The sequence below is a fragment of the Sturnira hondurensis genome, unplaced genomic scaffold (assembly GCF_014824575.4).
Source record: "Sturnira hondurensis isolate 20B ecotype Veracruz unplaced genomic scaffold, ASM1482457v3 Scaffold0024152, whole genome shotgun sequence".
Taxonomy (NCBI): Eukaryota; Metazoa; Chordata; class Mammalia; order Chiroptera; family Phyllostomidae; genus Sturnira; species Sturnira hondurensis.
This window is the reverse complement of record NW_028096783.1, coordinates 8,862,606-8,890,491: the sequence shown is the minus strand read 5'-3', so window position 1 is coordinate 8,890,491 and position 27,886 is coordinate 8,862,606. Positions and strand designations below refer to the sequence as shown.

At 41.9% G+C, this 27,886-nt stretch overlaps 1 protein-coding gene across 3 annotated transcripts; it reads left to right on the top strand.

Annotated features, from left to right (window-relative positions):
- On the top strand, positions 1-26,581 carry STT3A (STT3 oligosaccharyltransferase complex catalytic subunit A). Of its 3 annotated transcripts, none has more exons than XM_037038154.1 (19): positions 1-102; positions 2,053-2,170; positions 2,888-2,948; positions 5,093-5,214; positions 6,247-6,392; positions 7,789-7,879; positions 9,439-9,545; positions 10,242-10,406; positions 13,704-13,884; positions 14,089-14,244; positions 15,062-15,153; positions 16,074-16,229; positions 16,458-16,646; positions 17,538-17,654; positions 17,771-17,873; positions 23,100-23,288; positions 24,309-24,424; positions 24,953-25,953; positions 26,028-26,581. In XM_037038154.1, exons 2-18 carry the CDS (start codon positions 2,083-2,085, stop codon positions 24,989-24,991), a joined length of 2,118 nt encoding a protein of 705 aa, XP_036894049.1. In that variant the 5' UTR covers positions 1-102; positions 2,053-2,082; the 3' UTR covers positions 24,992-25,953; positions 26,028-26,581. The 3 variants fall into 3 exon arrangements, with proteins under 3 accessions (XP_036894049.1, XP_036894048.1, XP_036894050.1); XM_037038153.1 differs by having other exon boundaries at positions 9-102; positions 2,044-2,170; XM_037038155.1 differs by lacking the exon at positions 1-102 and adding an exon at positions 165-183.
- The last annotated feature ends 1,305 nt before the right edge of the window (positions 26,582-27,886 follow it).

Below are 27,886 nucleotides of genomic sequence, written 5' to 3'. Positions count from 1 at the left end.
AGGAAGCTATTCAGGAGGCGGACCCGGCTTTTGCCAGGGTTGAGTGCACCGCTGAGCGGATGGCAGTGGGAGCCGAGCGGATTCCTGAGGAACGCCGGACAGGTGAGAAGGCCGTGCGATAAAACTTGAGAATAGCGGCAGGTGCGGCCCAGAATATTGGCAGGGCTGAAGGAAGTGCCAGAGGTGGGGCTCCGAAGGCAGGGGTGGAGAGGGGAAGTGGATTGGAGAGCGCAAAAGAAGGGGCGTGGGGTGTGGGGCGTGGTGTCGGGGGTCCTGGGTCGGAAAGATGTCCAGGTCTGGGTGCGGGTGCGCTTCGGCCGGTAGCACGTAGGGAAGCTGGGATCCTGAGGCTGCTCTTGGAGGGGCAGACACTCAGGATGCCGAGGTGGCGGTTGTCTCGCGGTGGGGGTGGGAGACGGGAGGTGGGACCCGCAGGAGTGAGTGGAAGGGGTGGTGGTGGAGGGGAGTGAAGGAGTTGGAGAGGGTGAGAAAGGGTGCAGGCAAGGGTGCCCCAGGTCTGCAGGCACGGTTGAGGAGGAGAAGGGTTGCTAAGTGTTTAAGATAAGTGCTTTTGCTCGTACTTGCCGGAGGCTGTTCGAAAAGCGACCGCAGTACAGCGAAAACTGGCTTGAATTACTAGCTCGTGTACTCAGCTTTCAGGTAGAGGTTCGAGTGCGAGTTATATCAGCTCAGTGGTGTTGAGTTTTTTCTTTTCAGACATTCCAGCGAACAAACACAAACCTGAGGGATGTGGCTGGAATATTGACTTCCTGTTGTTAGATGTTTATTTTTTATTGCAAGATAAAGGCTTTCTTTTGGGATTATAATTAAGAACATATGTAAAACTACTCCTCTAGGACAGTGAATTATGGAAGAAGATGCTTGATTTCTCACTGTTGGGCTGGGAATGTATGATTCTTCATGCCTTCCACCCAGTCCGGTGTTTTTTTGTTCTTTCTCCTTTCCTCTAGTAATACTGAAAAAAGACCAAGGGAGGTGCAGTTTTTTTTCCTCCCCTGCAGCCTTGAACAAGGTTGCATATCCTTTATTATTCTGTTCTTTATAACTTAGCCTTTGACCAGCTGAGGGTTTCTGAAGGTAGTACTATCTTAAACAGCTAAACCTCCTTTGGTAAAGAAGTTTATCAAGTGATCACCGTGCCTAATGCTCTCCTTAACATTTTATTTTCATCTGATTTTTTCCTGTGAGCTTTTCTCGCTTCAGCAGGAAACATTTTCTTTTTCCTCCAGATTGTCATGTGATTCCATGAGCTGTCCCTGGGATCAGTGGCTTGAATCAGTAGTGTCAATTACAGAGATGCCCTGAGACAGCTGATTAGAAGCAGGTAGAAATCTGAACAGTAGTTACAGTGTGATGTATCCCATTGGAAGTGCAGTGATCTGTGTATCTGCCTCTCTCCTCGAGTACATGGCAAGCATACCTGCATTAATCATCAGTCACACTCTTTGAGTTGACCCTGCTGTCCCTGCTGGTATTCGAAACAGAAGAATCCACTGAGGCTGCAGTTTGCAGCTATAAGTTGTGCTAATTCAGTTGTGACTTCTCTTTCTCCACTTTCTACTTCGACTTTTGTACTCAATATTCATCCTTCACTTTCTTTCATGCCTGCCTGCCTTTTCTTGAATATTCTCTCCATATAGTTTTTCTCTGTTTACACTCTTTTCTATTTTCTTTGCATCTCTTTCTCCAGCCCCCATCTTTCTATTCCTGTCTCTCTTTGTACCACACGGTTGCCAGTGTTGCTTCTGTACTCATTAGCTGTGAGGAAGTGGGAAATGGGATTATGTTGACAGGTCTAATCATTGCTTTTTAGTCTTGACACCTAGGCCTGATCTGCACCTCCTTTCTTGTCAGTCAACCATAATTCCAACAAGACTTAGGTGTTAGTATTAGCCCTGACCTTCTCAGGTGTGTTCTCTAGCTCCTGTCGCCTTTATGTTTCTTGGCCACCATAAAATAGGAAAGTGAGTTAGGTGAATTGAAGGTGTCTGATATCTCATGGTCTTGATTTTTCCATTTTAGCTGTTTCAGTGACATCTGTTGCCACCCATCAATGTCAAGATGACTAAACTGGGATTTTTGCGGCTGTCCTATGAGAAGCAGGACACGCTTCTGAAGCTTCTCATTCTCTCAATGGCTGCTGTGCTGTGTGAGTTTGCATGTGGACCACTCTTTCTTTGGGGATGGAAAAAAATCAAGAATGGTTTTCTTATTTTTAGCAGATGGTAATATATTCTTTTTGCTGTTTTCCATCAGTATAACTTTATGAAGGCAAAAAACCCCAAGGATTTTAAAAGGACCAGTGGTCATCCAGGAAAGAAAGGGAAGCATGCTGGGCTGATTCTGGTTTTTTATAGGGCTGAAAGAGATACTGAGGACCCTTGGATGCTTAACTTCAAAAGGACATTTATTTTTTTCCAGTTTATTTGCCTGTCTTAGCATTTCTGAAAGTCTCTTTTGAGCTTTCGGTTTTAAAGTACTTTAGCTTTTTATGAGTTATAAGAATAGTCTTGATTGTTTTATCTCTTAGTTTGCTGCAAAGTTAAGGTTAATCGTTGGGAACTGACCTTATATAAAAGATGACTGTGGAAGTTGAGGGCAGTGGTAATAGGCAAATGCACCGTTGCAGGCATTGGTTAATAATAGCTGGTTAAGTGTGTCCTGCCTGCGTGGAAAATGCAGGTGCCATCGTCAGGGGGAAGTGGACTTTTCTTTCTTTTATGTGGGGAGGATGGATAAATATTTTATTCAGGGGTCATTTTATATTCCTGGAACACGGGTGATGGATAATACTATTATCTTTATAATGCTACTATCTACTACTGTGGCACATTACCATTACAATGTCAATTCTCGGTATTTGCAGCATTCTCCACTCGTCTCTTTGCTGTCCTGAGATTCGAAAGTGTCATCCATGAGTTTGACCCGTGAGTACCTTTGCCTGGTCTGTTTTCTTGGAGAAGCATTTGGGTTCATGGGTTTTAAATTCACATTCCAGTGAGCTCTTAGTGGTGGGGATGTACTTTATATACATGTACCAGGGGAACCCCTCACGTTTTCTGAAGGAGATAATTGTTTTCTTCTGAAACATTTCTGTTAGAATCAACGAAGTGAGTCTGTTAAACTTACAGAAAATGTCAGAGGCATTGCTGGTATCCCTGCTTATCACTTAAGATCTGGCTACCCTAAAAGCCGTCTGGCCTCTGAGCTTGGTCAGCAGTTAGTGGTACAGACTGAAGGAAAGGGGGCTGCTGTGTTTTAGGCTCAAAAGAAAATCACAAGGCATGAACTTCAGATCCATGACTTATTTTATTTCTATTTAACAATTTATATGGTAGAAATTGGGCCTATCGGTTAAGTTTTAAGTCTCTGAGAAAAATTGAAAGCTTTTCAAAATTGAAAGTTTGATTAGGGATATTGTTCATTAAATGAAAGATAGAGGTGAAAGACGTTTATTGAGTATTCATTTTGTCCCAAGCACTGTCTTACAGATTATCTCTAAAACCTAGATATGTACCCTTTGAGAGGAAGGAACACTTTATCTCCTTCTCACAAAGGAGACTGAGGCTAGGAGCAGCAAATCAGTGTTACACAGGTAGTGCACAGAGGAGCCAGGATTTGACTTCGGGTTTCTCTGTCTCTAGACACTGGAGTCACTGTGCTATATTGCTTAAAGTTAAGGCTTAATTAAAACTTTGGAGAGCCCGAATCGTAGGTTCTTGACACACCATCGATATCTTAAAGATAGTACATTCAGCTTATGAAGCATTGATTCAGAACGCTCCTGCGTGTATTTGCAAATTTGTCCTTTTGTTTTGTATAGATATTTGAAAGCACTTTGAAGGCGTACAGATACTTTCTTTGGGATTCTGCCAAAACGGTTTACATTTTTTCTCATGAATGAGGGTTCGCATCCTTTCATTTCTTAACGCCCAATCAGGGCTTTGCTTCAGACCCTCTAAATGGGCAAGCTCTGCGGTGAGATGGTCAGGGAAAGCAAGGATGCCTGCACTGTAGTCACAGAGCTGGAGGGAGCTGTAGAGATCTTGTGATTTGACATTTCCTCTTGCAGAGCAGAAAGTGGAGGCCCAGCGTGGGACCCTAGTTCAGACCCATTCCCACTAACTTAACACCTCCGCTGTCTCCCTCTGCCTCTCCTACTGTTTGGCAAAGGATGCAGTTCTGACACATGTTGACTGCCTGTTGCTCTTATCCCTTGTCTCTTTGACAGTTACCAAAATAACAATCATTAGCAATGACAGAAGGAAAGACATTTCTGCTAGTTCTGCTGTAGCTGCTGAAACTGGACTGGCCAAGGAGGGAATGGGGTGAGAGGGCTGAGCAGGAATGATAGTTGGTGATGATTACCTTTAGTTGTGAAACAGTTCCTTTTATTTATTTGTTTATATTTTTGCCATTTAAAAAATTTATTTTTAAGTGTGAAACTTAAGGGGTTATATAACTTGGACCTAAGCAACTGTGCCTTTCCATGCATAATGCGAAGTGTTTTATATCAAGTATTTTAAAGTGTAATTTGCATTTTATACTATTAGGTAGGTGGCATTTAGAACTATTTTAAATAACATGAGAATTAAGAAGTATGTGTTATGGAGAGGGTTAGAAAATTTCCATCCTGCGTATGGCCTTAAACTGACATCTTTAGAGATGCTTATCCCTTAAATGCAGGCGTGTGTCCTTGTGTGTGGTGTGGTGCCCTTGTCTATTCTGTCTCAACTTCTGGGTGCTTGGGCGCTCTGTCTGGCGGTAATGCCTGCGACCAGCAGCCTGCCGAAGTATCCTGCCAGAGAGCTTTATGATCTTGTTAGCCTTTCGTTGCATTTCCTTATGAGAGAAGCAGTGCTTCATTTGAGACAAGTGTGGAGCTAGAAATGAGACTTCTAGTAATAGAACATGATTTCATGCTTGGCATACTTTTTGGTACCAAACTGACTTTATTTAGTAATGGTAAGTTCCTCAATGGTGTGATCTGAGGAATAAACTTGACTGCAAATTGCTGTGAGTGCCTGCATATGAACAGGAGGAGACATGGATCCTTTATTCCTTGCTGTAGGTACTTTAACTATCGGACTACCCGGTTCCTTGCTGAGGAGGGATTTTACAAATTCCATAACTGGTTTGATGACCGGGCCTGGTACCCACTGGGCCGGATCATCGGAGGAACAATTTACCCAGGTGAGGGAAATGGTGTTTTCTTTTAAACAAGCAGGTATTTGTATATTATTGCACCATTTAAAAATGATGTCTTCATTTTGTGACACTTGTAATTGCATTCCGATTACAGATTCCTCAAAGTAGATCTTACATAAATAGGACAGCATGTATAGGAGGGTAGGGATGGGTGGTTTCTCATAAATTCCAGGCTTCTGATTGAATCCTTAGGAGGGAAATTTATAGGCCAACTGTAGTTGCTATGTTAGTATTTTTGGTGGTTTGTCAAGACCTGTGTTGTCACTTTATTGGTGCTTGAATTTTCCCTTTCTCTTTCCCTTAAGTTCTTTTTTAAAATTTTTTAATTTTAATTATTTTTTAAGATTTTATTTATTTATCTTTAGAGGGAAAGGGAAGGAGAGAAATATCAATGTATGGTTGCCTTTCATGCATTCCCTGCTGGGAACTGGTCTGCAATCCGGGCATGTGCCCTGCCTGGGAATCAAACTGCGATCCTTTGGTTCGCAAGCCCACTCTCAATCCACTGAGCTACACCAGGCAGGGTCTTTTTTTTTATTTTTTAAAGATTTTATTTATTTTTAGAGGGGAAGAGAGGGAGAGAAATAACAGTGTGTGAGAGAAACAGCAATCAGGTGCCTCTTTGTTTTTTAATTGGTTTTAGAGACAGAGAAGAAGGAAGCAGAGGAAAGGGAAGGAAAGAGAGGGAGGAAAGGATGGAGGGGGAAAGAGAGAGAAACATCAGCTTGTTCATCCATTTATATGTGCCCTGGCTGGGGACTGAACCTCCAACCTTGGTATATCGGGACAGTGCTCTAACCAACTAAGCTACCTGGACAGGGCTTGGGTCAGTGACCTCTTTCCCACCCCTAAATGGGGGCATGGCCCACAACCCAGACATGTGCCCTGACTGGGAGTCAAATCAGCAACCCTTTGGTTCACAGGCCAGCACCCAGCCGACTGAGCCACACCAGCCAGGGCTTCCCTTAACTTCTTTATCCGAGGGCAACCTAATGGAGTTTCTTCTTCCTGTTACAGGCTTAATGATCACCTCCGCTGCAATCTACCATGTACTCCATTTTTTCCACATAACCATCGACATTCGGAATGTCTGTGTGTTCCTGGCCCCTCTCTTCTCTTCCTTCACCACCATCGTCACGTACCACCTTACCAAAGAGCTCAAGGTGAAGGATTGGGGGTGACAGGAGGCTTGGGCATGACTGTTGTTGAGCTTCTCTAGGAGATGGGGTGGGGGCTGCACCTTTGTGGCAGGGAGCCGGAGGCTAAAAACGGTTTCTGCTGAGCCTGTTGGGTTCACTTCTGCTCCTCCTCAGAGTATGTGGTTTCTTACATTCACAACTGTGTTCTTTGAAGAGAACATGTGAAAGTCACGTGTAAATTGCTATATAAGGGGGTAAACATGTAAAATGCAGAATGTCAGGTTTAGATTTTGAAGGTCTCACAGTCTAAGGGAGAGGAAAAATAACTATAGGACATATTCTAAAGTAGTTAGTTCTTCCTACTGGAAATGAACACTTTAGTGGCTATTCGTTTATTTTTAAAAGCATTTATTTAAAAATTCTTAAGCCACTTGGCTTTTGTAGCAGACTCAGTAGCACTGACTCGTTTTCTAGGTTTCTGCTGACCCTGGCTCTTTGGAGGCTGTTTGTAGTTTGTGGAGCTATGGAGTCAGGGTTAGGATAGTCAGCCTGAGGATATTAAACCAGTAGGAGGGTTTGGGAAACTCAAGTTTAATTGGGCAGCTTTTTCGTGCTTCTCCTTGCTGCCCTTGTTCCACATTTAATTCTTTATTTTAAAGACTTTTTAAAAAAAGATTATATTTATTTATCTTTAGAGGGGAAGGGAAGGAGAGAAGGAGAGAAATATCAGTGTGTGGTTGCCTCTCATGAGTCCCCTGCAGGGAACTGGCCTGCAACCCAGGCATGTGCCCTGACTGGGAATCGAACCGCGATTGTGTGGTTCGCAGGCCCGCACTCAATCCACTGAGCTACACCAGCCAGGGCCCACATTTAATTCTTATTAATAGATAAGTTCTTCCTCTTTGGGTGGGGGTTACATTTTGTTGGTCCTCTCACCTCAGCTCACAAATTGCCTGGTGATGTTCCAACTTGAATATGTAAGCTCCTGGAATCTTTAGTTCAGATAGGTTATCACCTTAGTTGGCTTTTTAACTCAAATAATAATTGTCTTCCTTTGCTTCTACTTGCATAGTGTTTAGAGGTGTGACTTATGTCCCGAGGAGTGCAGGTGTTGTTAGGGAGACCCCAGTCAAACAGCCCATTCTGGGACAGTGTCTGATGTCTGACAGCTTGCATGATTGTCTGTCCTCAGCATATGTGTACTTAGTTTCAGACTTGGTATCATCGTGGAGAATTGGTGTGAAGTTTTTAGCTGTCTTGTGCTGTGAACATTTCCAGCATTTCTAGCATCACATTTACCTTTGAAAGTGTTGGACTGTTCTCTGGGCCCATTTTGTACAGAATGGCCTAGTGGATCTTCTCTTCTCCTCTCTCAGAGATGTATTGGTGTTAACTTCCTGTCTCCCCTCTTTTCTTACAGGACGCAGGGGCGGGACTTCTCGCTGCTGCCATGATTGCTGTGGTTCCCGGATACATCTCCCGGTCAGTGGCCGGCTCCTACGACAATGAAGGTAAGGCTTAACATGCCAAAGAAGATCTGTCACTTCGTTTCCCAGTAGAACTTCTTGAAGTGCATTAGAGTCTGGGTCCACACCTGTTGTTTTGCAATAGCAATAGTGGCATTTGGGCAAGAAGATTAGAAATGGGCAGAAGGGACCTCAGAGAAGTTTATATTCTCTTTCTGCCACCCGTGTGGAAAAGTAACTGGTGGTTTTCCTTACGGAAGGTGTTTGACTCGTCTCTGGACTCATGAAAGTGGTGTGAACTTTTAGTGTTGAATGGTACTTTTCTTTTAACATCATTTATTTGCTTGCTTTCCCTAGATAAGAGAAGTGGATTTTTTTTTTTTTAGATTTTATTTATTTATCTTTAGAGGGGAAGGGAAGGAGAGAGGGAGAGAAACATCAATATATGGTTGCCTTTCGTGCGTCCCCTGCTGGGAGTTGGCCTGCAGGGAACTGGCCTGTAACCCAGGCATGTGCCCTGACTGAGAATCGAACCGCGATCGTCTGAGTCGCAGGCCCGCGCTCAATCCACTGAGCTACACCAGCCAGGGCTGAGAAGTGGATTTTTAAAAAAATTTTTATTTATTTACCTTTAGAGGGGAAGGGGAGAGGGAGAGAAACATCAATTCATGGTTGCCTTTTGTGTGTCCCCTGCTGGGAGTTGGCCTGCAGGGAACTGGCCTGCAACCCAGGCATGTGCCCTGATTGGGAATCAAACTGCGATCCTCTGGTTTGCAGGCCTGTGCTCAATCCACTGAGCTACACCAGCCAGGGCGAGAAGTGGATGTTTTTAAGACTACAATAACTGACTTGTTTTCAATTCAGCATATATTTATAGAGTGTTATTGGGGAAACAGTGTTAGGTATTATAAAGAAAGATAATAAGGTGATTTTGGCTCATAATTAAGGAATTATAGACATAGATTAATGAGTAAAATTATGTTGGTCTGTAATCTATTAAGGAAGATAAATACAGCGCAGACTTATAAAAACTCCTCCTAACAAGCAGGTAGTTGCGTGCCGTGAAAGAAGTAAGAACAGAGTACTTTGGAAATGTAGTTAAAGGAGACATTAATTCAGAGTTGGGGATCAGGGAAGGCTTTTTGGAGGCAGTTTAGGTTGAACTGGACTCCGAGGTTGGGCCTTCCAAAGGCCAAATTAAATTGAAAAGAGGGGCAGTCGGGGCGTGAGGACCAGGTTGCAGAGAGGAGATGTGGAACGGTACAGGACATGTTATACCCAGGGCTGCGCTGGCAGGGAATGCAGTGCCTGGGACGAACTGTAATGGTCCTGGCCAACACTCAGTGCCTGCTGTGGGGGGGGGGGGGTTATTATCGTCAGTGCTTTGCGTGCAACAATTAAGTTTGTTTTTACAACACTTACCGAGTAGAAACTATTATGGACTCACTTGCACAAGAAACTGAGGCAAAGGAAGGCAAACTAGTTGTATTATAAATGAGTAGTAGATCTGAGATAAGAATGCAGGTGGTTAGTTCCAGAATAGCGGTCTTAAACATGATGGCAGCATGACCCTCTGTTGATTGTTCGTTGCATTCTTTATGCAGGAATTGCCATCTTTTGCATGCTCCTCACCTACTACATGTGGATCAAAGCGGTGAAGACTGGTTCCATCTATTGGGCAGCCAAGTGTGCCCTTGCTTATTTCTACATGGTAACTTTTCCCTGTCGTCTTCTAGGGGGTCCCTGTCTGAATACCTTCTGGGGTCAACTGGTAGGAGGTGGCAGTAGCTCTTGGGCTTTGAGACCATGGAGTGCAAGCTAGAGGTCTTTATATCCATACAAAGACTAATCCAAGGCAGGCATGGATAGTGACTGGAAATAGCAAGATAGAGATGTTTTAACTTTAAAAGTTCTCCAGATTCCTTCTTTCCTCTGGGTGTATATAGGTTGGTCAACTCTCTTCTCTGATATGTTCCCCTTAAATTTTTCCTTTATGTATATATTTATTTGTCTGATTTTTATGTGTACATTTAGACTTGTTACCTACTTGCATGTGCTCATGTTTTGCATGTTTCCCTAAACCCTCCATGTGAACTTCAAGTAGATTGCGTCCAGGTTAACCCTAAAGGCTGGTTTGCCTCTCGTGTTGTGATTTTGATGTCAGGAGCCTTAGAGAATGGGATTGAGTTATAGCAGTGGGCGTGAATTTGGTTTATGGGTGGATATTTGAAATTCCTGTTGAAAGGAATCAGTTATTTAAACTCTTTATGCCACTTGGCATAAATAAGGTTTATCGGTTTTTGTAAAGAGGTATTCTTTGAAAAGGTCGCAGGTAACATCCTACAGTACAATGGTGGTGGTTGAGGGGGAGCGCTCGGAGGAACTGTTCTTGTTTATGCTGCCACAGGTCTCTTCGTGGGGAGGTTACGTGTTCCTGATCAACTTGATCCCCCTCCATGTGCTGGTGCTGATGCTCACAGGACGCTTCTCCCACCGCATCTATGTGGCCTACTGTACGGTGTACTGCCTGGGCACCATTCTCTCCATGCAGATCTCCTTCGTGGGCTTCCAGGTGAGCCCACGGCTGAGTGTGGTTTTTAGCTTCTGCTTTTTCTAAGCAGCTCCAACTGGATCGATTTATCTTGGATTTTGGTGAGGGGAGTAAGACTTACTCACAGGTCTAACCTTGGAGTGCTTGCATTAACTGAAGTAACAGAATCATTGGTCACTAAAGTCTTCTCTTCATTAATATTTGCTTCATGAAGTTTGAATTTATGACTCTCCATTAATATTTGCTTCATGAAGTTTGAATTTATGACTCTTTATGTTATGGGTTTGAAGGAGGAGGAGAGAGTGATATTTTGGTGGAGCTGAGTTGATGTGAGTGATCAAAGTTATTTGTATTTCTTTTCAATGATGATGACCTCTGAACTTCTTAATGGGGCCTAAGCCAGAGTCCTTTGGGAAACAGAGTACAAACCATGAGCCACAGTACTCTCCAGAGTTAAGAGACAGTTATGAAATCAGAATAATATGATGTGGACTTCTGGCCAAGATGGAGGCATAGGTAGACACATTGTGCCTCCTCGCACAACCAAAATAAAGACAACAAAAATTTAGAAACAAAATAACAAACAGAACTGACAGAAAATTGAATTGTGTGGAAGTTGGACAGCCAAGGAGCTGAAATAGACACATTCATCCAGACCAGTAGGTAGGGCAGAGTCGCCAGGCTGAGTGGAGAGGGGTCATGGCACAGGAAGCAGTGACACCAGGTGTGCAAGACAATGTGGGCTCGCAGATGCAGTGGGCGGACCCTGGGCGTGCAGACGGAGGCTAGCAGACCCCGGGCACGGGGTGGCAATGGGCAGACCCAGCGAGGCAGCAATTGAGAAGCGAGGCACCATGCACAAGGCAGCTGGCTGACCAGTGGCGGTCTCACATTCACGCTTGCAGGTAACTGGGGAATGAGACAAACTACGCAACCCAGGGTCCCAGTGCCGGGAAATAAAAGCCTCAAAACACTGATGGAAAACACCTGTAGGGGTTGAGGTGCGGGGGAGACTCTCAGCCTCAGAGGAGAGTTAATTGGACTCTCCTAGAGAGTTGGACTCTCCTAATTAACTCTCCCACCTCACAGGGTCCTAGATTGTACACAAGCCCACCCACATGGGAATCAGCACCAGAAGGACCTAGTTTGTTTGGGGGAAGCAGCAGAGGGGACTGAAATCCAACAGAGAGCGGAGCAAGCGCCATTGTTCTCTCTCGGACCCCTCCCCCACATACTGCATCACAACCCAGTAACTGGGTTGCCCTGCCCTAGTGAATACCTAAGGCTCTGCCCCTCATACATAACAGGCACGACAAGACAAAAAAAATGGCCGAAAGGAAGAACAGATCAAAGCTCCACAAATAATACAATTAAGCAACGAAAAGATAGCCAACCTCTCAGATGCACAGTTCAAAGCAGTGGTGATCAGGATGCTCACAGAATTTTTTGAATTTGGTTGCAAGGTAGATGAACAAATGAAGGCTACACTAGGTGAAATGAAGGGAAATGCATAGGGTACCAATAGTGATGAAAAGAAATCTGGGACTCAAATCAATGGAGTGGACCAGAAGGAAGAAAGAAACAACCAAATAGAAAAGAATGAAGAAACAAGAATTCAAAAAATGAGGAGAGGCTTAGGAATCTCCAGGACATCTTTAAACATTCCAACATCTGAATTATAGGGGTACCAGAAGGGGAGGAGGAAGAGCAACAAATGGAAAACTTATTTGAACCAATAATAAAGGAGAACTTCCCCAATCTGGCAAAGGAAATAGACTTCCAGGAAGTCCAGGAAGCTCGGAGAGTCCCAAAGAAGGTGGATCCAAGGAGGAACACACCAAGGCACATCATAATGACATTAGCAAAGATAAAAATGAAGGAGAGAATCCTAGAAGCAGCAAGAGATAAGGAGACAGTTACCTACAAAAGAGCTCCCATCCAACTGTCAGCTGATTTCTCAAAAGAGACCTTATAGGCAAGAAGGGGCTGGAAAGAAGTATTCCAAGTCATGAAAGACAAGGACCTACATCCAAGATTGCTCTATCCAGCAAAGCTTTCATTTAGAATGAAAGGGCAGATAAAGCACTTCTCAGATAAGGTCAAGTTCAATGAGTTCATCATCACCAAGCACTTATTCTATGAAATATTAAAGGGACTTATCCAAGAAAAAGAAGATAAAAAACATGTATACTAACATGACAGCAAACTCACAATTATTAACAACCACACCTAAACCAAAAACAAACTAAGGAAACAACTAGAACAGGAACAGAACCACAGAAATGAAGATCGCATGGAGGGATATCAACAGAAGAGTGGAAGGAGGTTGGGGGGGGAAAGGTACAGAGAATAAGTAGCATAGACAGTAGGTAGAAAATAGATAGGGGGGAGGGCAAGAGTAGTATGAGAAATGTAAAAGATAAAGAACTTAAGACACATGGATATGAACTAAAGGGGGGGAATGTGGGTGGGAGAGGGTGTGCAGGGTGGAGGGGAATGAAGGAGAAATGGGACAACTGTAATGGCATAATCAATAAAATATATTAAAATAATAATAAAAGAATAATATGTGTTTGGTTTCCCATGTTGTCCTAGTTTACAGGTCAGCAAGTATTTCTTTACTGATCCTCTCCTGTATGCAATTTGCCAATAACCTGGAAATGTGAAAAGTCACAGTATGGTCTGGTCCCTCAGGAGGTTACACAGTCTTGCTGCAGGGAAAGAAGTACATGCGCTGTCTGTGGTCTATAGCATGTGGTTCTGGAAACGTAGTTCTTGGACCTTCAGCAGGGTCTGGGACCTTGATAGAAATGCAAATTGTGGTGGGTAGGGCACAATTACTGAATCTGAAAATCTGGGGGTGGGGCTCAGCAGTCCCCCTCTCCTGGCTCCCCGTGATTACCATGCCTGCTAGAGTTGGAGAACAGCTGGTCTAAACAGAGACTTTTAAGTGATGGAAGAGATTTAAAGTTCAGCAACCACAGAGGGGAGTGATGGACTTTAGTTCGGCAGAATTAGGGGAAAATGGTATTTGCATTGGGCCTTGAATGATGAGAATTTCAGTGAATGCAAATTTTGGGGAAAAGAAAACTACAGTACAGGCTGAGAGGTAGTAGCTTGAGGAAAGGCCAGAGATGTGATATGCTTTCTTCAGACCGTGTAGCAGGTGAATTAGACCCTTCTCTAGATTGGTCCTAGTTCTTTGTTGGTTTCAGAACTCATTTGACCCCTTGGTCTAGCTAGGGTCAGCATATTTCAGGTCTAGGTTGGACCCGCTCTTTTCCCATGCCGCTCTCATAAGTATGTTTTCACCAACAGCCTGTCCTGTCATCAGAGCACATGGCGGCCTTCGGGGTCTTTGGTCTCTGCCAGATCCATGCCTTTGTGGATTATCTGCGCAGCAAGTTGAACCCACAGCAGTTTGAAGTCCTTTTCCGAAGTGTCATCTCCCTGGTAGGCTTTGTCCTTCTCACCGTGGGCGCTCTCCTCATGCTGACAGGTAGGGAAGGCTCATTGTGGCTTTTAGTATTAAATGTAAATGGATTTGGATGTGGAATAAGTTCTCGAAGTAGTGATAGCATTTAAACAAAGACCTAGTTCTCCTCTGTCTTGGAGAATCTAATTAAAATGAGAAGTTGTGATTAGTTAGGGTTGTTTTGTTTCAGGAGTGATTGTGAAATATTTGCTGTTTCTTTGCTGCCAGGAAAAATATCTCCCTGGACGGGGCGTTTCTACTCACTGCTGGATCCCTCCTACGCCAAGAACAACATCCCCATCATTGCTTCTGTGTCTGAGCATCAGCCCACAACCTGGTCCTCGTACTATTTTGACCTGCAGCTTCTTGTCTTCATGTTTCCAGGTCTGTCTGCCTTGTGTTGAAGTGTCCTTTGTAAGAATCACCATTTGTTTCAAAATAAGCAAAATACCCTTGTCCGTGTGCTTTTGTTTTTTGCTTATTTACCTCATGCAGTGTCCCTCTCTCCCACCACCCACTCCTTACCTCATAGCTGGAAGTTTGTGCCGTTTACCCATTTTTGCCCAGTTCCACCACCTCCCATTTATCTTCTTGGTGGTATTGAAATCCAGAATAGGCATGGCTTGTTGTAAAGCCTTTTCACCTAATTTATTTTCTGGCCAATCCAGATATGTTTTAGAATTTAGCAATATAGTGGACTTACTTTTTTTTTTTTTTACTTTTTTTTATTGAAAGTAAGTTATCTATTTTTAAAATATACACAAGTACAAAAAAGATTTCAGTTTTCACCACGTGTCTGTTGCTACTGTAACATTTTGATGTATATTCATCCAGTTATTTATTGAATATGAATGAGATGATACATTTCCCCCCGACTTTTTTCATTTCACAAAGAATTGTAATAATTTCTGGTTAGTATTATTTTAGAGAAATACTATTTAAGATATATTATTTGTTAGTTTTTTTAAAGTTACAGAGATGTGTAAAGGAGAAGGCAATGGTCCATCTCTCTATAGCAATATTTTAATTAATGTGTTGCCCTCCATTTTATGAATACACCATAATTTACCTCCTTAATGTTGGACATTTAGGCAGTCTCTGATTTTTTTGCTATTTTAAAAAGTGCTGTAGTGAACATTTTTGCATGTATCTGTGATTGTTATTTTTAGCTGTTTTCTTCTTTTTTCTTGTGCTTTTGTAGTTGGTCTCTATTACTGCTTTAGCAACCTGTCTGATGCCCGGATTTTCATCATCATGTACGGTGTGACCAGCATGTACTTTTCGGCTGTGATGGTGAGTAGTTCCCTCAGCCCTGGCACACCTTCCCACTGACTCTGAGGTGCTTTTGCGTTTCCTCCACAGCAGGAGTCAGAAGGTCCTGATGATGGTGCAGGTGCTTCCCATTGAGCCTCTGAGGGCTGAGTTACAAAGCTGTTGCTTACCGTCACGGGAATGTGTGAGGCTCTTACACACTGTGGTTGTGGGCCCGAATTCCTGTTTGTACCTGTGTGCGAGAGCGAGGCACTTGGACACTTGTTGGAGATGGTAACCCCAGGCACTGATTTTCCTTAAATGCCTCTGAGGATTGTCCTGTGCTAGGTTAAAAACAGAAGAGATTTTATATAATGTAACAAGACTGTTTGTCACACTTTTTGATCCCAAACCACAGTTAAGAAATAGATTTTTTAAAATGACAAGGTTGCCCTGGCTGATGTGGCTCAGTGGATTAAGCACAGGCCTGTGACCCAAATGGTTGCCGGTTCAATTCCCAGTCAGGGCACATGCCTTGTTTGCAGGCCAGGCCTCCATTAGAGGGGCGCGTAAGAGGTATCCACGTATTGATGTTTCCCTCTCTTCTTCCCTTTCTTTGCTCTCTGAAAAGAAATAAAATCTTTTAAAAAATAAAATAAAATAAAATTACAAGGTAAATTACCATATTAAAGTTGCTGAGAATTCGTTCCCAAAGAATTTTTTTAAAAGAAATGTTTTTATGTTAAATTACTTGGACACATATACATATATAACTGAAAAGCAAAGTTTAAGAAATGCATGCTTCTACTACTGTAGATTTATCAATTATTTTTCTTTTCCATTTTGTTCTATTTCATTGGAAAGCCATGTTTGTTGAGAACCCCTAACTTGATGTCATAACCTCCTCAGAGGTTGAAATCTGTAATTTTGTCCACCACTGATTAGACTGCGATCTCGTTTAGGTGCGTCTGATGCTGGTGTTGGCGCCTGTGATGTGCATTCTCTCTGGCATTGGAGTCTCGCAGGTGCTGTCCACTTACATGAAGAATCTGGACATCAGTCGTCCAGACAAGAAGAGCAAGAAGCAGCAGGATTCTACGTACCCTATTAAGAATGAAGTGAGAATTGTGCAACACCAAGAACAGGGTTGGGAGACTGTGTGCCTGTGTGTGTGTGCATGTAGATACATCTCTTTGAGTAGGGGAGCAGAGGACTGTCGTAAGTGGTTGTAATTAACCCCTGAGTTGTTTTGGTTGATCTCCTCTGTATCATTGACTGTGTGTAAGAAGCTGGTCTGTGCTATGTAAATTTAATTTGGTTTTATAACACATTTTTTCGTGTTATAGGTGGCAAGTGGGATGGTACTGGTCATGGCTTTCTTTCTCATCACCTACACCTTTCATTCGACCTGGGTGACCAGTGAGGCCTACTCTTCTCCCTCCATCGTGCTCTCTGCTCGTGGTGGGGATGGCAGCAGGATCATTTTCGATGATTTCCGAGAAGCCTACTCTTGGCTTCGTCACAATACTCCAGAGGTAAAGATTTGGGAGGAGCAACATTGGGCGGCTAGTGGGACATTTGATGTTATAGGGAATCATAGCTTTTAGATGAGTGGAAAGCTTGGAGAACATGTAACTAGAACTCTAGTGTTGAATGAGCCTTAAAGGTCACCTCCATTCAATTTAGGGTTTCTTCTGTGGTGACCCGTACCTCAGTTGTCAACACTGCTGGTATTGTCAGCGTGGTGACTTTCTCATGGGGTAGACCATCGCAGTTACAAAGGAAGAAAAAACTTATAGCTAAATAATATATGTTCATTGTATAAAAATCAGAAAACAGAAGCAAAAAAAACATAAGCTTTCCATAAGTGATTATCTAATGATAACCACTTTTAGCATTTTGGCTGAAACCATTTGAGGATTTGAAGGGATTTCCCTTGCAGTAGCTATTGAAAATAGCACTTCTGAGTTAGATTTTTAAAGAGTCAAAACTTTGAGAATTTTTTAATCCTTCCCTATTATAACCTGTGATTTGTGTTTTTGCCATCTTTATAATTGATTTTTGTGATGCTGTTAAAAAACATGTATTTAATACAATCATCTGATGATGCCAGGCTGTTTATTTGGAAATAGTGAACAGCCCCCACACCTCCCGCTCCATTACACTTGTCTGTAAAAGGTGAGCTGTGGTGAAAGTATCGGGAATGTTGGATTGTGTAGTTTGCACTGAGATTTTACGGTTGTATGTATATATGTACGACCAAGTGCAAAGCTTTGTTTCCTGGTTAGGCATGCATTGTTTTGTACAGAAATTGATTAATTATCCATGCCTCATTTCCTGTCAGATGCATTTCCATTCCATTCTCTGCATGTGATTTTTGGATGCAGTGGAAAGCTTGTTGTTTTCACTTCCTATGCCTCTTTCAGGATGCGAAGGTCATGTCGTGGTGGGATTATGGCTACCAGATTACAGCCATGGCGAATCGGACGATTTTAGTGGACAATAACACGTGGAATAATACCCACATTTCTCGAGTAGGGCAGGTAAGTAAAGGGATCATTTGGGTATCTGGCCCACAGGGCCTAGTGGGGAGTGTTTCTCCATGAGGTATCGTATGACCTGGAATTTTGCTCTGAGAAATGTGCACGTATTTTTCTAGGCAATGGCATCCACAGAAGAAAAAGCCTATGAGATCATGAGGGAGCTTGATGTTAGCTATGTGCTGGTCATTTTTGGAGGCCTTACTGGGTATTCCTCTGATGGTAATGTACTTGATTCTATCTCTAGCTACAGGGCATAGACTCTGAGAAAACTAGATGATGCTCCTATGTTTCTGTGCTTGTACTGTTACTAACATTTTCTTAGTTGGGGAGGGCCCTAAGTATTTGCAACGTGCCTTTTGGTTATTTTGATTTCTTTTTTTTTCGTTTTCTTTTTGCAACAAGTAGGAAGTAAATGTAAATATTTCTCATATAGGTATGGCCTGCTGTACTTGTCTAAGACCGAGGAGGAGTTCCACAGACAGTAAACAAACAACATAAGGCTTCTGAAAATGAATCTAAGATTTAATGTTTTTTTTAGTGGGTTTAAGCCATAGAATGACCTGCCAGCTTAAAATGTTTTATCTACTTTGTACATACATACACATGCATGTATGTATGTATAGCATATGTTCCCTATGGTTATTAGCAAAACTATAATTTTAGAAGAATCATCTAAATACTGTTCTCTGCCTAAAAAAAAACTTAAAAAAATTAAAGCAATACCTTTTCATACTTTTAAATGTTAAGGACTTCTGAACCTACACCCTCTTATAACATCAGTTCCCAGAGGCAGAGGCATTCCCAGAGTAGTCGTACCAGTTTCCGTTCCTACCAGCATTGTTTGAAGTTCTTGGTTGCTCTGCATCCTTAAACAACTCTTGGTATTACAAATCTTTTTTATTTGTACGTGTATGTAGTGCTGATACAGATGTTTGAATGATGATGAAGTAATTGCTCCTTCATAGTAAATTGGTCATGTAGCTGTGTAAAAATGTTGTGAAAATGTTGTTCCACTTATTGGTGCATTCCTTGGTTGAAAAACATCTTTTAGTAATAGGCTGTCCTTCCTGCATTTTCTGTTATTTTTCACTTGTCCTTTCTTTCTTTCTTTTTTTTTACATTTGAAATTTTTAATAGAAAACAAATGAAATTTTTGTAAAGTATCAGGTATTTTTACTTCCTGGTGTATTTTCTTCTAGTCCCTGCACAGGCACTGGATATTACCTAGATACAGTTTTGAAGTGCATTTCTTTTTTTTTTTATTTTTTTATTTTTTTATATTTTATTTATTTATCTTTAGAGGGGAAGGGAAGGAGAGAGGAAGGAAACATCAATGTATGGTTGCTTCTGGTGCATCCCCTGCAGGGAACTGACCCCTNAAGGCCTAAAGTGCACTTCTTTAAAAAAATTTTTTTTCAATTATAGTTGACATTCAGTATTAAATTAGTTTCAGGTGTACAGCACAGTGCTTAGACATTTATAAAACTTACAAAGTGATCCCCTTATTAAGTCTAGTACCCATCCGGCACTGTACATAGTTATTACAAATTAATAGCTATATTCCCTATGCTCTACTTTATATCCCTGTGGAAGACAAACAAGATTTAAAATGTTTTCTCAGATACTACATTATAGGGAAATTTTAAGATAAGATACATATTATTCATTGACTGATGATCCAGTAGATCAGGGGTCTGTTTATTAAGACCATAGTCATACTCATTCATTTATGTATCATTTATGGAAAAATGGTATTTCCATTTTTCTCCAGTTTTATTGAGATGTAATTGACACATAACATTGTATAAGTTTAAGCTGTATTATGTAATGACATTATATATATATATACATATATGTATATATATGGCAATAATTACCGTAAGTTTAGTCAGCACCTACTCTTTCACATAGCTACAATTTTTTCCTTGTAATGAGAACTTCTAAGATCTACTTTCCTAACAACTTTCGGTTAAACAACGCAGTATTATTCACTGTAGTCATCATGTTGTACATGACGTCCCCAGGACTCCTTACCTCATAGCTGGAAGTTTGTGCTATTTACCCATTTTTGCCCAGTTCCACCACCTCCCCCCAGCCTCTAGTAGTCACGAGTCTGATCAGTTTCTGTGAGTTTGTTTTTTTAGATTCCACACATATAAGTGAGATCATACAGTATTCATCTTTGTCTGACTTACTTCACTTGGCATAATGCCCTCTAGGCCTGCCTGTGTTGTCAGAAATGGCAGAATGTCCTTCTTTTTATGGCTGAGTGGTATTCCATGATCTGTACATACCACATATACCAGTAGTATCCGTGTATGTACATATATGTACTATACACGTGTGTCGTATTTCCTTTATCCATTCATCCCTTGACAGGCACCTAGTTGGCTTCCACGTCCCGGTTGTCAGGAATAATGCCTCAGTGAGCATGGGGTGCTCATGTCTCTTTGGAGTAAGGATCCCATTTCCNTATTATTCATTGACTGATGATCCAGTAGATCAGGGGTCTGTTTATTAAGACCATAGTCATATTCATTTATGTATCATTTATGGAAAAATGGTATTTCCATTTTTCTCCAGTTCTATTGAGATGTAATTGACGCATAACATTGTATAAGTTTAAGCTGTATTATGTAATGACATTATATATATATATACACATATGTATATATATGGCAATAATTACTGTAAGTTTAGTCAGCACCTACTCCTTCACATAGCTACAATTTTTTCCTAGTAATGAGAACTTCTAAGATCTACTTTCCTAACAACTTTCAGTTAAACAACGCAGTATTATTCACTGTAGTCATCATGTTGTACATGACGTCCCCAGGACTCTTTACCTCATAGCTGGAAGTTTGTGCCGTTTACCCATTTTTGCCCAGTTCCACCACCTCCCCCCAGCCTCTAGTAGTCACGAGTCTGATCAGTTTCTGTGAGTTTGTTTTTTAGATTCCACACATAAAAGTGAGATCATACAGTATTCATCTTTCTCTGACTTACTTCACTTGGCATAATGCCCTCTAGGCCTGCCTGTGTTGTCAGAAATGGCAGAATGTCCTTCTTTTTATGGCTGAGTGGTATTCCATGATCTGTACATACCACATATACCAGTAGTATCCGTGTATGTACATATATGTACTATACACGTGTGTCGTATTTCCTTTATCCATTCATCCCTTGACAGGCACCTAGTTGGCTTCCACGTCCCGGTTGTCAGGAATAATGCCTCAGTGAGCATGGGGTGCTCATGTCTCTTTGGAGTAAGGATCCCATTTCCTTCGGATGTGTACCCAGAGCTGGGACTGGTGGGTTGTGGAGTAATTCTATTTTTAATTTTTCAAGGAACCTCCATACTGTTTTCCATCGTGAGGGTGTATCAGTTTACACCCCCACTAATAGTGCTGCACAGGGGTTTCCCTTTTCTGTCGTTTTCCCCAGCATTTGTTACCTCTTGCCGTCCTAACAGGTGTGAGGTGATGGATCGTTGTGGTTTTGATTTGCATTTCCCTAATGATGAGTGATGTTGAGCACCTTTTCATGTACCATTTGTCCATTTCAGTATTTTTGGGGAAAATGTTCAGGTCCTTTGTCTGTTGTTTAATTGGATATGTGTGTGTGTTGGGGCGTGCGGGGGATGTTGCTATTGAGTTGTATCAGTTCTTTATATATTTTGGGTATTAAACCCTTATCTGATACATGGTTTGCAAATATTTCCATTCTGTAGCCTGCCTTTTCATTTTGTTGATCATCTCTTCTGTTTATGTACACTTCCATTTTAAAAACTTGTTGGGTTTTTGCTTTAAACATACCACAAGGACGTACAAGGAAGCTACAGGATTAGTTCTATAAGAGAGTGGAGTTGATGCCCTGGGGTTTGTTCTGGGTCCTGTTTGTTCTGGGTCCTGGCTGTGTGATCCAGGCAAGTCTTGTGCCTTGGTTTTCCCATTTATAGGGTGGAGGTAAGACTGCAGATACTATATAAAGACAGCACCATTATTTATTGAATGCTTACAAATGATACATTAAATCACAGGTGACAAACACAAGGACCACAAGGTCAGAATCCAGTCCTCCACCTTTCTACCTGGTGGCAACGCTGAGCTCTCACTTAACTGTTAAGGAGTAGTTACATTTATACAGTCCTGAAATTATATTCAGCTCTCGAGGGCAACCGCAGGCTGATATGGTCCCCTGTGAAAATGAGTTTGACACCCCTGCATTAGATAGTTTACATACTCTTACTCATAATGCTCTAGCAGCTATGTGGTAGACACTGTCATTTTCCTAGTTTGTCAGATGAGGAGACTGGAGCACTCAGAGGTGAAGTAACTTGCTGGGGATCACCCACGTAGAACTGGCAGTGCTGGGATTCAAACCTAGGCAGTTCGGATCCAGGTCTGTGTTCTTAGCCGCTGTGATGCATCCTGGAATCCTCTGCAGTGGTGCGATAGGAATCTTTTTGTCTTGCGGATCAGTAACACTTTCTATACTAACCATCATTTCCCTAAAGCCTGTGGGGAGGTACAGAGGGTACCGTACTCAGAGATAAGTTGAGTTGATAGTGGTATCAGTATTTTGACATAGAAATGTTGGCTTCTCACAGAGATGCTTCAGAAGTTGTAACTTTGCAGCTGTAGGTCAAGAAAGGGGGTGTGTTCATGCCTTCTGTACCTTTCTGGTAAAGCTGCCGCTCCCACGATTGGTACTGTCCAACAGAAATACAGCGGAGGCACATATGTCATTGAAAAATTTCTGTTAGCCACATCAAAATAAGTAAAATGAAATTATTTATTTATCTTTAACTTTCTTATTTAATCTATTGGGGTGGCAGTGGTTAATAAAATCATACAGGTTTCAGGTGCGTAATTTTGTAACACATCATCTGTACACTGTATTGTGAGTTCACCACCCAAGTCAGGTCTCCTTCCATCACCATTGACCCCATCATGACCCTCTTCTGCCTTCCTCCTACCCCCTAGAAATGGATTTTAATCATTTTCTCTAACTGAATATCGCACACACTTGTTTTGTTTTTGGACTGTGCCTTAGAAGTCTGGTGTGTATTTTACAGTTGCAGCCCATCTGAATTTGGACTCGCCACGTTGCCGGTGCCCGTAGCTCCACAGGGCTAGTGGCTACTGTGTTGGACACTCAGCCCCAGCCAATATCTGAAAATAACTTCAGCTGTGACCTAAGTCCGGACTGGTTGTATAGGGCTTCAGGAGTCCAGTAATCTATGGGATAGGCTGTGTATTTTGAGGAAAAAGGTTTTGCCCACACATTGTCTTTCTAGTTTTTATAAATGAGATAAAGGGCACCATTTCCCATTCGAAAAATATTTGGGGAGTTTTCTTAGGAATAGTGACCTTTTCTTTAGGTGGTTTAGCTCCAGCAACCTTTGTGATGCAGCAGCTCGCTCTTCCGCCTTCTCTTCCCTAGACATCAACAAGTTCCTGTGGATGGTCCGCATCGGAGGCAGCACAGACACAGGCAGACATATCAAGGAGCACGACTATTACACTCCAACTGGGGAGTTCCGTGTGGACCGTGAGGGCTCTCCTGTGCTGCTGAACTGCCTCATGTACAAGATGTGTTACTACCGCTTCGGACAGGTCTACACGGAAGCCAGTGAGTGATTCCTGACCCCTTTAATATCGATAGTAAGAGCAGTGCTAGTAGCTAACACAGCTTTTCTCACATTCCAGGCACTGTTCTAAGTGCCTTATGTCTGTAGCACATTTAATTCTCACAATAACCCAAAAGGTGTAAATACTAGTACTATTTCCATCTTATATATGAGGAAATTAAGGGACTGATAGGATACTTAATTGCCCAGAGTCACCTAACTAGTAGCAGAGTCAGGTTAAACTCAGGCAGTCTGGCTCTGGAGTCTGTGCTTTAACCCGTTATTTTTTAAAAAATATTTTTTTTATTTATCTTTGGAGGGGAAGGAAAGGAGAGAAGGAGAGAAATATCAATGTATGGTTGCCTCTCGTCAGTCCCCCGCTGGGAACTGGCCTGCAACCCAGGCATGTGCCCTGACTAGGAATCGAACCGTGATCCTCTGGTTCGCAGCCCCGCGCTCAATCCACTGAGCTACACCAGCCAGGGCTTACCCTTTTTTTTTTTTTTGTCTCTTAGGAAAGGGTATTGCAGTGGAAAAAAGAATAAAGCAGGATAGAACAGATAAAGGAATTTTCATTTCTTAGATAAATATATTGAGAGCAATTCGATTAGGTTAAGTCTTTCCTTCTGACTTCAGTTTCTTAGTTGTGCACTAGGAACAGTTTCTGAACCAGATATGAGCCTTTGAGCTCTGATAGGCTCTTCTCTGACCCGTGGAGGGGTTACTGGTGTGTCCCAGAGGCCTGAGGGTGGCAATCCTCAGGAATAGAGGGGCTTGGGAGTTAGCCCCCAACCTCTTAGAAGACATAAGAAGAAGCATCCTCTTGGAGAGGACGTGGATAGGGTAACACTGGGTTTGTCCTTACTACCTGATGTCCTTTTGGGCAGGTCCTACTCTCTAAGCAAAACTGCAGGCTAAGTAATAACATTCTAATTCGTGGGTAATTTACCAAGTTGATTTGCTCTTTCCTTAGGAAGTCAGCACTGTAGAAAGAAGTGTGTCTTTTTTTTGTCCCTTTCTAGAGCGCCCACCAGGCTTTGACCGTGTGCGGAACGCTGAGATTGGGAACAAAGACTTTGAGCTCGACGTCCTGGAGGAAGCGTACACCACAGAGCATTGGCTGGTCAGGATATACAAGGTGAGCAGGTGGCATGCGGAGCAAGCTGCCGTCCTGTCTGCGGCTGGGCTCCGGTACTTCGAAGTGGGCCACACATTTCTAATGTCTGAGAAGTAGCTTGCAACTCAGAATTCTATCCTTTTCATTTTAGATTGTTCTGAGAGCATGGACACCCCAGTCTGCTACCATTTTGGCAGTGGTTGCAGTGGTGTTTTTCCAGTTGGGGTTGAACTTGATATTTTTTAGTGATTAAGCAGGTTTGGGTGAGGGGCAAGAAAGTGTGTGTTTGTGTTTTGAACTACATTTTCTTCTACTGAAGGGTTTGAGGCACGAAGTCACAGATAAGTTTGTTACATCTCTAACGTAAGAGAACATTGAGAACCCTTGATGTATTTGGACAGTACATCACTTACACTGCCCCTCACAGAGGTATTTCAAAAGGCTAAGCAGAGAGTAGCTAGTCTCAGACCAGGGGGGACCCAGCTTGGTAGCGAAGCTCTCCCAAGTTGACCTGATTGTGAATATTAAACTGACATCTTTGTGTTGCAGGTGAAGGACCTGGATAATCGAGGCTTGTCAAGGACATAAACATGTCTTCCAGCTCTGATATTCTTCACACTGAGTGTGTCCCATTTAGGACGCCGAAGACGTTTTTTAAATATGCAGTTTATAACAGCAGAACGTGATGGGATTAGAATTGTCTGGAAGTTTTGCCCTGGGCAGTATGGGCTGGGCCAAATGCAATGATTTTTATAATTCTGAGCAGGTTACCAAATGAAATGTCATGGCTTTACTTTGGTCAATTAAAGGGAGGGAATTTTTTTAAACGTGCCTTATTTGTTTTCACTTTTGACCAGTTTGAGGAAGGCAGAAGTTCATGGTGGGCTGATAGAAGGACAGAAAGCAGACCTCATCCATGCTTTGGCTCCCTAAATCAGCTATGTAGTGGCATTCTGCCTCTCTCAGACCAGGAAAGTTGTCAAGGACTGGGTCAGACCCTATACACACTTTGTCATTTCAAAAATTGCAGCACCGAGCAATTGCACACAGTGGGTGCTCAGTAAATTCTAACCAACTGAATAAATGTGGGACTGAGGAGGGCCATGTCTGGGCAGGAATGGCAGCTGCGTGCCACTGCGTCTCTGCTCTCAGCACGCCTCGTCCTTGGAGGTTCTTTGACTCTATGAAGGGGAAGGGTGGCTAGTTGACCGGGGTGGTCGACTAGTTAACATTTTTCTTTGGGATTAGTGAGATGTTCGTTTGTTTGTTTGTCTGTTTAGCAGGAATAAATCAAGTGAGAATAAATCAGCAGTTTTGAAGACTCAAGGCAAACAGTGACATTATTACTTTTCATTCTCAGTGGAAAAAGAAACTCTTCCACCCATTATGTATAAAACTTGGTCAGTGGGTATTTTTGAGTCAGCCAAAGTATAACCATGCATATCTATTTGAAATCCAGCTCTTTAGTATTCTCACTTAACCACAACACAGCTCATGTCTCTGCTCATTTCCTTTAGTTGATGCTCTAAAACTCTTGCAGTTATGTAAAGGTGAGCTTCTTTATCCTTTAGTCTCTGCTCATTTCCTTTAGTTGATGCTCTAAAACTCTTGCAGTTATGTAAAGGTGAGCTTCTTTATCCCTTAGTCTCTGCCTATTTGTTGTCATTATGTCCCACTAACTATCTCAGTGATCTGGTTCTGACGTTCTTGCCAAATAAGCTCCGAGTGAGGGGGGATTGGTAGTAGTAGTAGTAGCTTGAGAACAGCACTAGTCTGACTGCAGGAGACGGGAAGGGAAACGTAAAAAAGTAAACTGAAAGTCTCGTGGGTGCGTAATGTCAGGATAAATAGCTTTACGTTCAGTGTAGTAGGACACTGCTATAATGTAAGACATATTACTGATGTGTATAAACCTGAAGTCATATAAAAAAGTACGAGGTAACTTTACTGTTACCTGTTGAAGAAACAGGAGCAGTTACATGGCTTTTAGTAAAGCAAAATGGTGCTCCCAGAGGGTATACCCAGGTGTACTTACCCAGAAAACTTAACCTTCCAAACCAGTTTATATACTAGATTTAGATTTAATGTAACTGTATTTGATTTACTATATGTAAGTGCATTATTTGATTAGTATGCAGAATTTCTCCCTAGTGGAAGGGGTTATTCTGAGTTTTATTTTTTAAATTTCTTTTTGCCAACATAAATAATACCATTTAGAAATCATTAATGATCTTCCTCTATAATATATATGGGATAACCCTCGAACTTACGACTATAGCTGTTGCTTTGATAATTTTAATTTTGTTACTTTTTAGGCTGCATGAAGCTTCTCTTTGAAAAATTTACATTTCATTTTCATTGTTATAGTACACTTAGTGTAAAAACAACTCAATTCTAAAAAGCAAAATAGTGTTTTTCGATTCTGGGAGACAACCTCTTTCAACTCCACTGATTCTCACATTATTTACCTCCATCTCATTAAGTAATTTGCTTTATTTTGCTGTTAGTTTTTTCAATTTTAGGTATCATCTGGTGGTATGACTTTCTGGTGGGCAAAGTAAAGATTTAGCTCTCTTTCACCATCCTGTTATTCCCATGGACCATTTTAAGGTTCCATTATAGTTATGATGTAAGTTAGCTTGGTAGTTTTTACCTTAGAGCTTTTCACAAGTAGGCCATATGGTATACTGTTACTACTTTTCCCCCTAACTTTTTTGGAGGGAGTTTTTTCTTTTCTTTTTTCTTTTTGTGCTTGTCACTGATTTCTCCCCAAATTCTCATTCATGTGTGCCAACTTCCTTTTAATATGTTCAGATTCATAAGGTATGTCTTAGAGATGTCTTCCATTTGCTGTGTTCATTTGGTTTACTCCAGCTTTGCTACACACCTGTTGGGTTGGTGAATCCTTTTACTGTCATATTATGTATGTTAATCCCCGACTTCCTTCTTGATTTGTCACCTCTAACTACCTCCCTGAGAAAGTGTGTGGGAGATAAATTTCTTCGGACCTTGCATATCTCCTGTCATACTCAGTAGGTTGGCTAGATAAAGTTCCAGGCTGTGAATAACTTTTCCTTAGAATTATTTTGAAGGCATTGGCTCGTTGTTTTCTCTCTTCTAAAGGTTGAGAAGTGCAGTACTATTCTGATTTTTTTTGCACGTGTACGTTCCCTCTCACTCCCACCCCAGACCTCTTCATATGTAGTATTTTGAAATTTTTCCAGTGATATGTCTTGGAGTGGATCATCCATTGTGCTGGGTAAACTTTTATGTATGGAAAGTCAAGTTCCTCAGTTCTGGGAAACTTCCTTGAGTTATCTGTGGATTTCCCTCAATTTTGTTTTTCTTTCTGGAAAAATAAGCTATTTGGATGTTGGACTTTCTGGATTAATTAATTGTCCAATATTCTTTTTTTTAAGGTTTTATTTATTTATCTTTAGATGGGAAGGGAAGGAAAGAGGGAGAGAAATATCAATGTATGGT